Raw genomic sequence first — 12,017 nt, 5'->3', positions numbered from 1 at the left:
GCTTAATGGCTGATGTAAATGTGTCAAGCTTACCACCCACAGTTCCGGTGTTTTCTTCAAAAATAAAAGTTTACCCCCCTAACCCTAACCCTAACCCTAACCCCCCCCCCCCCATTGTGATATCACATTCATGCGCTTAAATAAGTTATGCAGACCTGTTATCACAAAATATGTATCTAGTATTAAAGGTGATTATTATTATCCAGAATTGTAAAATGTACCTGTTACACAAAGTACCACCTGAAAAAAAAATACTGAGCATTTCAGTAGACTTCCACAAACAAAAATGTTTGCTCAGGAACTAGCCTCAAGCTAAAAGATCTTTTTGCACTGCATACTGTAATTTATTATGTCTGCTGATTTAGCAGTGTTTTATTTTGTAGGCAAAGTGGGAAAACAATTGTGCAATAGGCCTACGTATACTGTGATTTGACATTACTACTTGCAGGTTTGCCTAAGTAGAATTTAAGACCTTTTAAAAAGATATTTCAACTATACACTATAGTATATATACAACCAAACAAGATATTTCATCACATTCTCAACATTTTTGCGGTCCCTAGAAGCATTAAAATGAGTTGGAATACAGCCCTTTTCAATGAATTTTCATATCCTGATGCCTTGGGCAAACATACCATTTGAGATTCCTTCATGTTTTCTTTCTGGAGTCCAGATATTATTTTAAGAACAACTGACCTGAGCATTGTTTTCATTATTGTACTGATTGAAGCTGCTGAGACAAAGTATGGAGTAAAGTATGCATGATTATCCACTTTAAACTATATCCATCTGATGGAGTAATGTTATGTGAACATGAAAGATTCTCAAAGCGTCCATCACTGTTCTTGATTTGAAGTGTTAGTTTTAAGCCAGCCAGCTTTTTCTCCCCATTTGCATTACATTAAAATTGCCTCTACAGGTGAAAGGTGGTTGATAATCCTGCAGCCCCTTTAAGTACATTTAAGATTTTCTAATGGGAAAAATTGATGAATGTGTTGGTTAAGTCAAATGTAGATAAATGAATATTTTTAAGTATCAAAGAAATGCTTCACGCGTATGTTAAAGATTCACATGTTAGGGTCATGCGTATGTCCACAAAACTATCAATCTTTCATTAAGCCTCAAGGTGGCAGCAAATAACTACTGTAGTGTGTACGGATGAACAGTATTACTCCTGCTAATTTTTATCATTAAACAAACAAAATTACAGTGTTTGTTTTGTTTTGTTTTGTTTTGTTTTGTTTTGTTTTGTTTTGTTTTGTTTTGTTTTGTTTTGTTTTGTTTTGTTTTGTTTTGTTTTGTTTTGTTTTGTTTTCCAAATAAGAAAAATCACAATCATCCATAAATAGATGCAGGGTATTTGACATGGCATCTTAATTTTTTAGTTTATTTAAGATTAATAATTTCCCTAACTTTTAGTAGCTGACATTCTGGGTCTTTCAAACTGCCACATAGCTCCAACTCAGGACATGAGGGGATTCCTCATGATGTAAATTGAGCATGGAGAATTTGGATAAGTCACTGAGTGACCACTGCGCAGCATATATTTGTTTTGGAAGAATTAAAAGAAATGACATCAAACTGATGGAGGAAATATAAAGGCATACTTTGATAGATTTCAACTGGGAGTGTCAGAATAAAAGACTATGAGACTAGACTATGTGGCTATTGACACACCTAGCAGTGTGGATATATTCAATGGTTGCAATTTCAAACAGAGCATGACAGCAGACATTCATGTAAGGAACCGCTCTAGATGAGAGGATGGAAGAATAAATAATAGATTTCCGACTTTAGATCATATCAATAACAAGACAAATATTTCCGAGGTATTAGGCTCATAACATTAGTGCCAGATAACCTGAAAAAAAACATCCAAGTGATTAATACGATTGAGCTTGTCAATACAAACTATAGTTTCGTGCAAAGGAAGAATTAGTTTGCATTATGAGGAATCCATCTTTTCACAGCGTGGGTGTTCAAACTTCTTCACAACTGCAGTGGGAAAAATGGTGTCCAGAAGTTTGGAATATAGTATAATATATTTATTATAATATAAAGAAATAGGCTAAATTTATCATTTTAAATTATTATTTGTTCAATGCCGCATATAGTATTTTTTATTGTCACTTATTTAATGTGAATTAATTTTAAAGAAAACCAGCAAAACACTTGACAAACAAAATCCCTACATAACAAACGCACCAGTTTACGAGCACCTGCAGACTAGATTCAATAACGGGTAATAAGTGGTCCACCAACAGCGTGGAGAACTTGATTTTGAAGTCTACGTGGAGAAAAATTTTGATTAGGGAACGCTGGCAAACGCTGAAAGAAAATTTCAAGTCAGGAAATTGCAAAGAAATCCGGTGGACCATACTTTATAGAAAAAGAACAGACAAAACACGACCCTGCAAAGTCAAAAACCAGAACGATACCCTGCAGCCTTACAGACTTAAACTATGTGAACCCAAATGTATTTCTTGAGATTCTAGAAAGCAGGAGAGAATAATCTTGTCCGCATCACGTTATCGCGCTATCTATCTATCCTCCAAGCAGAATGAAGGCGCAGCTGCAGAAACAAGCCAAACCCACCCGGGTGAGTACCCGGGGCGCTTATATAAATACCTGCTGTGCCACCCCGGCTGGTGTCTGACATCAGCTGTCACTTCTTGGCCTCACTTGTATACATAAAAACTTCTATTTGTCACACCTTCTTGCCATTCCAGGCAGCGCAAAGGAGCAGACATGTCTCATAAATGGGGATACGGATCGAATAACGGTGAGTTATAACAGTTTGTAGTGTCCTGGGGAGAAAATTATTATTATTATTATTATTATTATTATTATTATTATTATTATTATTATTATTATTATTATTATTATTATTATCATCATCATCATCATTATTATTATTATTATTATTATTATTATTATTATTATTATTATTATTATTATTATTATTATTATTATCATTATTATTGTTGTTGTTGTTTAACAACTTACACGTTTGATAGGTCCTGACAAATGGGAAGAAGGTTTCCCAATAGCCAATGGCCCCAGACAGTCTCCCATCAACATCGTCCCGAAGGAAGCCCAGTTTTCACCCTCTCTAAAGCCTCTGAAAATCAAATATGACCCATCCAACTCTTTGGGCATTCTCAACAATGGACACTCCTTCCAGGTTGACTATTTGGATGATGCCGATTCTTCAAGTAAGTGTAACTCGCTCCAGTAACTTTCTATATACAGTTGTCAACATATGTTGGGCTTATTCCTGCAATGGCTGCCAATGCAATTATTTAGATATGTCTCATCAGATGCAATCACTTTCAAGGTTTGTCCAAGTATTGAAACTCCATCAAAAGCTTATCCACAATTTGATTGAGATGTTTACTGTCATTTATCATCTATGAGTTCATGTTGGCTCATGACTGTACAGTGGCAAAATATTCCTTCCAGACTTTATCTGGCTGCCTGCCTATGTTGTTTATGCCTCCACCCTGCTGTGTGCAGTGTGCACTGCAGCAGATAACAACATCTGATCAAGTCACTGCTCTTTTGCGTCACTATATGGAATGTCTCAACATTACATCATACAAATCATTATGAATTCATTTACAAGTTATTCAATACTGAAAAAAATAATGCTGCAGGAATTCTAAAGGTGATAAATTAAAGTACTTAAGTTTAATATAAAAAATAGACATTTTATAATGAAATACTATATATAGCATCATCATTTTAACAAAATTGTTAATATTTGGGATGTTATGTTTTTTCATAATTTCCATGTTGTATCCTTACAGCCCTGACTGGGGGTCCTATTTCTGGAACATATCGTCTGAAGCAATTTCATTTCCACTGGGGAGGCAGTGATGAGAGAGGTTCTGAGCACACAATCAATGGCATTAAGTTCCCATGTGAGGTACTGAAAAAAAAAAATATATTTTTTTTTTAAGTATTAAAAGTTGTTCATTGTGGCTGGCTGAAAGGGAGCTCGGTTTGTATGTATAACCCTTTTTTTTTGTTTTAGTTGTCTAAACTAAAAATGAATAAAATTACTAATTTCTCAAATGATGACTTATCTTCTTTCAACCTTCTTATCTACTTGCATAAACCAACAAAATATTTTGCTTTTACTGTCTTGTCAGCTTCACTTGGTACACTGGAACACCAAATATCCCAACTTTGGAGAGGCGGCCAGCCAGGCTGATGGACTTGCTGTGGTTGGGGTCTTACTCAAGGTGGGTCTACTCGATCAAGTCAATACTGGTGTCCATTATCAGTCACTCACAGTCACTGTAGTGTAATGATAAGGTGAGCTACTGCTGCTCTAAAATTTGACGATAAACAAAAAACAAAAATGGTGCTTTCTTTATTAACTGGCTCTGTTGTCCTCTAGATTGGTGCTGCCAACCCCAGGCTGCAGAAAGTGTTGGATGCTTTGGATTCCATTAAGACAAAGGTGAAATTCTCCACTGGGATTTATTTGTTCTATGAGGACATACTGTTGTAAATTTGTGATACTGATCCAGCTATTCATTATAATAACCTATAAATTGTTTTTTGAACCTCCTTCCACACACTCATAATTTATTCTGTAACAGGGAATGCAGTCAACCTTTCCTAACTTTAACCCAGAAACTCTTCTTCCTGGTTCTCTGGACTATTGGACATATGATGGCTCTCTGACCACTCCACCTCTTTTGGAGAGTGTCACATGGATTGTTCTGAAGGAGCCAATAAGCGTCAGCCCTGCACAGGTACTTTTAATAATCAAACCACCATGCAGGAAATATATTCATGGCATTTTGTTTTGCACTTTGTGAGACAAAATATTCAGTTAGTTCACATTCAGTGTCAATATCTGTTTCTTTAAAAGAAAACCTTTCTGTCCTTCATCCTTAGATGGCAAAATTCCGCAGCCTGCTCTTCAGTGGAAAAGGAGAGGATGAGTGTTGCATGGTGGACAACTACCGGCCTCCTCAGCCTTTGAAGGGCCGACAAGTCCGTGCCTCCTTCAAATAAATGAGGCCTCATTTATATTAATGTTTCCCAATGTGCTGTAACATAGTACAGTATTGTGAGAGATCATCAGGGGGATTATCCAGTTTCACTTAATTGGTACGAAAATTATTTATTGACTACAAACAATGTAGTATGCCTGCAACATATAGTGAAAAATAAAATAACTAAATACTCTTATGTTTAGATGGCAATTAACCTGTTATGCAATTTTTGTGATATTTTGTTTGCTGCATTTTTTTTTCTTGTGTAAAACTTGTGCCTTGGCTTAATAAAGAATGGGAAACATTAATTTACAGCACTCGAAACGAGTTTGCTGCATGAATTTGTCTTTCATTTACAAAGAGTGTATCTTGAATACGCTCGGTGGGACCAGAAAAACCTCGATCAATAATTGTCGACGTGACTAATGACAAGATCGGTCAGTTAACATGTCAATCAATCTTGTTGATATCCATAACTTGCAATTAAAACTGCGCGAATTATGGACATTCTGTCTTAATGGACTCAAGTGACATCCTGACTGATGCTTGAGGATGTTGGCAGTGAGTAAAACATGAGTCGTGCCCTAAAAAACAAGGCCACGAAAAAAATGTAACATCAACTGACAGGTCAACATCAACAGAAGACAGAGCAGTGACATTAGAATGTGATTTGAACTAGATAGTATTGGAGGGTGCAAAATAAGAGGCAAGATAATACTAACTGAGGGAGTTGAACTACCGGAACGTATCATATTTTTAATTGAGGCAAATTAATTAAAAAATGTATGCAGGTTGTATCAGCAATCAAAGCTACTTTACGTTTGTCCCAAATTGTTCAGCTAAGTGACGACAGTATTATGTAGAAAATTGTAAATACATATTGAAGAAATGCAAACCTAATATTCATACCATGAATTAAATCATGTTGTGTTTCCACTCTGTGACAGATTTTAGTTATTTAAAAGTACCCTCTTATTATTTAAAATGTAAATTCATAAGGGGTGGGGTCTACTCTCTCTTATCGGGCAAGAGCAATAGACTTGTCCAAGAGTGTATGGTTTATCATAACCAATTCACACAACTGTTATCAGACAAGGAACATTGTGATAACTCAAACAAGACATATTTTGACTCTGAGTGCATGCATTAAGTATTACATACTGTTTTTTAAATTATACAGTACCAGTATGGACATGAGAGCACAGATGTAGCAAACTAGCAACCATCATCTACAAGTCATACATGTTTTTTATATAGAGTTTAACAGTCTTTCAATATTAATAGTGGAGTTATTTGTCACCATATTTTATCGTAATAAATTCCCCTTAGTTTTTAATAAAGAAATCATTGTATTGTAATCTAGTACTTTTCAGTGATGTCACCCACTCTGTACTGTTTCATTAACCTGCAACATAATAATCATAACAACGATCTTGACTGAATTGAATTGAATTGAAAGGGCTGACGAGCCGAGTGGAAGACTTCATTCATTCATTCATTCTGCAGTGGAGGAATATGGCCAACAATGTCCTTTCCAATTCAGCACTGTGTGTGTGCGTGCATGTATGAAAGGGACATTGATGAACAGAAATAATTTGGTACAAAAATTAGGGCACAATTAGGACATGCTTGAAGATGATGCAGACAGAGACAAAAGAGACTGTGATAGGTATGAGATTGTTTTGGAAAGTGTTATGTAGTGTTTGCAAGAATTATTGTGTTGTGTTTTTTATTCGACAGACTCTGTGGGGCTATGGTAGAAGGGCGCATAACAAAACCAGTATTGACTAGAAATTTTACATAATGAAAGGATTCCCTTCCCTTGCGCTCCACAATAACCATCCCCCCATATTCCTCAATACAATTTTCCATGGCTGAGTGACATCAGTAACCATAGCAACTGTATGTTCCTGTCATAAAGTAGACAAAAGGATGATATTGAAGATGGTTTTCATCCGTGCCTTTTGCCAAAAACAACAATTGAAACAAACAAAAAAGGCAAATTAGTCTAAGGGCTAATATTTTTTGTTTTGCTTAAAACTCAAATAATAACTATAACCAGAGTTACAAGCAACTGTTCATGAATGAAAATGTTTTGATTGCAAATATTTGAACAAATATTTAACAAATTAACTTCAACAATTTCGTCCATCCTAAAATATGTGTTCCAGATGATTCTTCATTCTCAGACACAATAATAAAATATCTGGAAAGTTAGTTCTATTTTTGAAAATGACATTTTGTATACCTAGTTTAATTGAGGTTGGAGGGTTTGAGAATTGAGAATAGGAGTGATCTTACATAAGTGTGCAAATTGATGTTATCTCTAGAGTTTGACTCCCCCTAGTGTATAAAAGGTCAAACGCTTGCAGCTCAGTAAATAATACCTGTGACGTCACCGTTGATGGGTTTCAAGCCAAATGAGTTGAAAGGTCACACACTTGGTTGATGAGGAGTTCCTTAAATTCAGGTGTGCAGGAGCATGCGTGTGATGCCTCCTTTTTCTAGTTTCTAGGTGGGTTGGTTTTTGTTATTCAGAATACTACTGACATTCCTTACAAGGTAACTAGTCTGGTTTTTTGTCCTAATGATAATGGTAAATGATCTAAAAGAATTTTTTAGAAATTAGTGCAATTTTATGGTCATGAAGTTTGATGCATTCCATTTGCTGCAGATGACAAAGACAAGCTTGGTCGTTTGAGTGAGCAAGTAAGTCATGAAAATAAGTAAATGGTCTTGCAAATTCTGCTTTGTCTATTGCATGTAAATGCCAATGTTTTATTTTGCTAGAATTAATTGACAGCAGTATTGTCTGTAGCTTGGGAGCTGTTGATCAATATTTTGCACTTTTGGTGAGACAATTCAATGCAATTTGCTTTCTCACAAATGCCTTGCCTGAATTATTGAATTTCCAACTTGCACTGTAAAAAAAAAATGCACTGCATCATGACATGAAATGTCATTCTAAGGCTATCGGAAAAAAATTGCTTTATCATTCATAGACAACAAAAATGTATAACTACCAAAACGTTTGGAAGCATATTTTGTGCTTTTATATATATTAAGCGTGGAAGATTTTTTTCTGCATCAATACTAAGACGAGCAAAATTTGCCACCTTGTTTGAAGTACAACTGTTTGACTAAACCAGGTTAGCATTTTTGTAAAACTACTTATTTCTTAATGCGTTCAAATGGTGCAATATTTTAGCTTTTTTTTTTTTTATTTACATAAATGTGTTTGGTGTTCATGTCCAGTCATTTGTTTTTTTTGTTTTGTGTTTTTTTTTTTTTTTATAGTCAACATGGCTGTTAACAGACCCCCAACAGCTCGGCCGCAACAAGAGCGAGCACGGCACTTTCGTGCCACCAGCGGTGTATCAAACACCAGACAGCCGGACACAGGACCAGGTTGTCCAAGCCAAGACCCAGGATCAACACACCATCCCAATGTATCTACAAGACCTGTCTTCTATGTCCCTGCTCCGCCTCCACCTCAATTTCTCCACTACCAGTGGCCCATACCATTCCCCTACAACCCGATCGCTGGATTCTCAGGCATGGGTATGTAATACGAGGCCTCATCGCTTTTCAGAGGTACTATATGTCCTGTAAACACTACACTCTTAAAACTGTGGGGTTGAAAACAACCCAATTTAGGTGGACAAATTTGACCGACACAGGAAATTGGGTTAATTTGACCGAACAAAAATATTGACCCACTCTCCTGGGTCGGTCCAATTTTTTAAACCCAGCAGTTTTAAGGCATACATGTAAAATGTGCTTATATTTAAGCAATGTCCTGGCTTGCTACTTAACTTGAAGCAGCATTGCTATTTTGCTGCCTGGCAAACGGTCAATGGCTAGACTTTTCTTTGTGTTTTTATTTTTTTAATCATTGGATGATCAGTAGCAGGAGGCCTTTAGCGGCTTTGTCAAGAACAGATTGTGGTTTGAGAAACGTGCCATGGACAGCAATAATTGCAACTCACTTTGGAGCAGTGCAATGTCCTTCTCAAAGCAGTATTGTTAAGTACAGAAAATATTCTTGCCAAGAAGTAATTTTTGAAAGCTGAACCAATGTCACCCAGCAAGCCATGGGCATAATTTAAATATTTGCATATTTCATTCAATTTCACATCAGGACAATTGATTCCTTCGATAGTTTTCTATTGCTTTTATGATATTAACAAATTTTCTTTTTTTTTATTTAACTTTTGGACCTTATTTTTCTACCATTTCTCAGGCTATGGGATGATTATGCCCCCATTCCCACCTACCCCCTATATGGAGGCTCCAGCTTACGTCATGCCCCACCCACATGCTGACTACAGACAATTTCTACACCCCATGGTCCATGCGCAATGCCCACCATATCAGAACCCGAACCAGACGAGAAGATTTCGCGGTCCGTTTTCTTTCAGTGTTCGTCAAACAACCAACTCTGAAGTCCAAACGGAACCCTCCGAAGGCTTGAGTAGTGACAAAGAGGGAAGCGTCCATGGAGATTCCGGGACAGGAACTGCTTCGTGTTCTCCATCTTGCAGATCTAGCTCCCAAAAACAAGATTCCGTCGAGGTTGAGAAATGCAGTTCACCTAGCGTGGACATGGATGTCCAGCGCAGCGGAAAAAGCAGTCCTAGTCCTGCAGAAAATAAAGCTGTAGAGTCATGTCGTGAAACATCCGAAAAACTGAATGGGCCTGCAAACGTGTGCAATTATGAAAATGGCCCTCCCTGCAAGAATGACCATTGTAATATATGGTCAGTGAGCTCTCAAGATGGTATGGTCCCGATGTGTAGCTCTTCACAACAAGAGGATGAGTCTATTCAAGAAAGGCATGTCTCTGTCAGTGATATCTTAAAGTGTTGGAGAGCTGGTGCACCGCAGGAGGCAATACCGAAAGCAACAGAGAAGGAACTTTTTCACAATGAACATCAGCTGGCTTTCAAAACTCGTGAGCAATACGAGGGGCTTGTTTGTCATACTGCCTCGAAGACAGGGAACGGTCCCAGGCTTCTGGGATACAGAAGAGAAGAGGTCAGGGCACCTCTTTCCAAAAAGTCAACTGATTCCCAGAATGAAGGTGCGCAGTTATCGAATGATTTCAATGAATCCCAAGAAAATGACAGACGCTTACATGAAAATACTTCTGGGAGTGTCTCTTATAAATTCCCTTTAAGTACTCCCCGAGTGGAAAGGAAATTGAATGAGTCAGTGTGGTCTGTGGAATCTATAGGACCCTTTATCCCTAGTAAGGAATGGATTATGCAAAATATGCCGGAGTCACAGATGGTTGCAGAGATAACAGAGGAACCTGAAGATGGGTTGTCAAAACAATACGACATTATTTTAGGTAACTGTGATGGAAACCAGAGCCTAAACCCGTCCACCCCAGATTCTGCTCAAATGGCATGTCTTATTTACAGTACCCCAGCTCAGAAGACAAACCCACCACAAACTCCAAGGAGGAATTCAGCTCAATCCCCTGAAATGACAGAATCTCCAAAAGAGGACCCTGGCATGAATCCTAAAAAAAATGAACCCTTGACTTGTTTACAGAGTGATATCACACCCTCTGGTGAAAGTGGGTCTCCTGAACTTACGGCTAATCAAAACCCAAATCAGAATGCATGTCATGATGTGCAGCAGGTGAAAATTCCATGCATTGCTGACCAAAGAGAAACTCCTTCAAGCTCATTAGAAAACATCCCATCGACAGCCAAGTGCACACTGAGTAATACAGAGGCTGTGAAATCAGTGCCTGAAGTCGAAAGCAATGATGACCTGAGCAATCATCAACTTTGTGTTCTTCTGGCTAATCCCAGAACAGCTGAATTCTCTCCAGGAAGCATGGGACATTGTTTTTGCATTGGCTGCCATTGCAATAAATTCCACGAATCCAAATATCCATTTGAAGAGTTGAAGCCAAACGTGGGATCGAAAGTAAAACATCGAGGTAATCTGCAGCAATATTTATCAGTTGTTTAACTATATACTTAACACGACATTATCTCTAGCTGTACGGAAAGGGATCTCAATGAAAGCACGAATAGAGAAGAAATATGGGCCCTGGAGAAACAAACGGCTTGGTATGTTTTTTTTGTCACACGATCTAGTTTTTATTTTTAGTGCTGACATACAAAAAAAGCAGAAGGTGAATTTAGCAGTGTTTCCAGACTTTTATGTAAAATCTTTTTTATTCCCCAGCAAAGTACAACAATGATGAAGAATGAATGCAGTGCCAAGCCCCAAATCAAAAAGTATTTTATGGTGATCTGGATTTGGTAAGTATCAGCAGTTGTATAGCACCCATAAGAACTACAAGTATTGCTAGCTTAGCCCAAATAGTTTTTCTGCATTCATTTAAAAATGGCATATCCTTAATCTTTTGAGGGGAAGACCTTAACCGACAGATGTTTAATACCACATATAGAATCAATCCAACAAAACCGTGTGATGTCATAAAGTGAGGAGCCACCACCATACCTGCAGACACGCCCCGATTATCAGAGCCTGTCCCTGCAATTTAAGCTCACGAGCAGCTGTTCTGATTTTGGTGTATCAAATAAGTTCTAAAATGATTTCAATATCTCTGCAATATTCTCAGCCAAAAGTCATTGCTGTCCGTTTTTTTGGGGGGGGGGTCAACGGAGGCGGGGTTTTAGTGAACCAGGTGTGTTTTGCGTTAGAGAAATAGCCACATAGATAATTCATTTAATAAGAAATTAAATCACCATTATGCCTAAGGTTATATATATAATCATATACATACCAATAGATAATTGCTGAAAATAGCATAATAAAGCTCCTTTTAATTAAGACAACCAAAACAATGTTTTCTTGCAATTTCTTCTAGGTGCAGATGGAGATCTACAATGTTGAACTTTAATTGTTCAATGAGACTGTTTTAAATGTTAATTTCTATAATGTTATTGAATTCTATTAAAACGATATTTAAAATTTGCTCAGTATCCATTTTGTTCATTATTTGGGAAAGCATGCTCG

General features: G+C 37.2%; 2 protein-coding genes across 5 annotated transcripts; both read left to right on the top strand.

Annotated features, from left to right (window-relative positions):
* Window positions 1–2,621: 2,621 nt before the first annotated feature.
* cahz (carbonic anhydrase) lies at window positions 2,622–5,320 on the top strand. The gene is made up of 7 exons (XM_088397074.1): window positions 2,622–2,782; window positions 3,018–3,215; window positions 3,810–3,928; window positions 4,155–4,247; window positions 4,406–4,468; window positions 4,611–4,766; window positions 4,912–5,320. The coding sequence occupies exons 1-7, from the start codon at window positions 2,749–2,751 to the stop codon at window positions 5,029–5,031; spliced, it is 783 nt and encodes a 260-aa protein (XP_088253200.1). The 5' UTR covers window positions 2,622–2,748; the 3' UTR covers window positions 5,032–5,320.
* Window positions 5,321–7,417: 2,097 nt separating this feature from the next.
* Window positions 7,418–11,983, top strand: LOC148387695 (uncharacterized). 4 transcript variants are annotated; one of them, XR_015862582.1, is made up of 7 exons: window positions 7,418–7,527; window positions 7,687–7,721; window positions 8,310–8,573; window positions 9,256–10,968; window positions 11,030–11,101; window positions 11,220–11,296; window positions 11,869–11,983. XR_015862582.1 is itself a non-coding variant. In XM_088396223.1 (7 exons), exons 3-6 carry the CDS (start codon window positions 8,315–8,317, stop codon window positions 11,243–11,245), a joined length of 2,070 nt encoding a protein of 689 aa, XP_088252349.1. In that variant the 5' UTR covers window positions 7,455–7,574; window positions 7,687–7,721; window positions 8,310–8,314; the 3' UTR covers window positions 11,246–11,272; window positions 11,869–11,983. The 4 variants fall into 4 exon arrangements, 1 of the variants encoding a protein (XP_088252349.1); XR_015862581.1 differs by having other exon boundaries at window positions 7,455–7,574; XM_088396223.1 differs by having other exon boundaries at window positions 7,455–7,574; window positions 11,220–11,272.
* Window positions 11,984–12,017: the final 34 nt, after the last annotated feature.

The sequence above is a fragment of the Syngnathus floridae genome, chromosome 14, assembly GCF_059516105.1.
Source record: "Syngnathus floridae isolate MCC-2025c chromosome 14, RoL_Sflo_1.0, whole genome shotgun sequence".
In the NCBI taxonomy this organism is placed as follows: domain Eukaryota; kingdom Metazoa; phylum Chordata; class Actinopteri; order Syngnathiformes; family Syngnathidae; genus Syngnathus; species Syngnathus floridae.
This window is presented reverse-complemented; position numbering and strand designations above follow the sequence as displayed.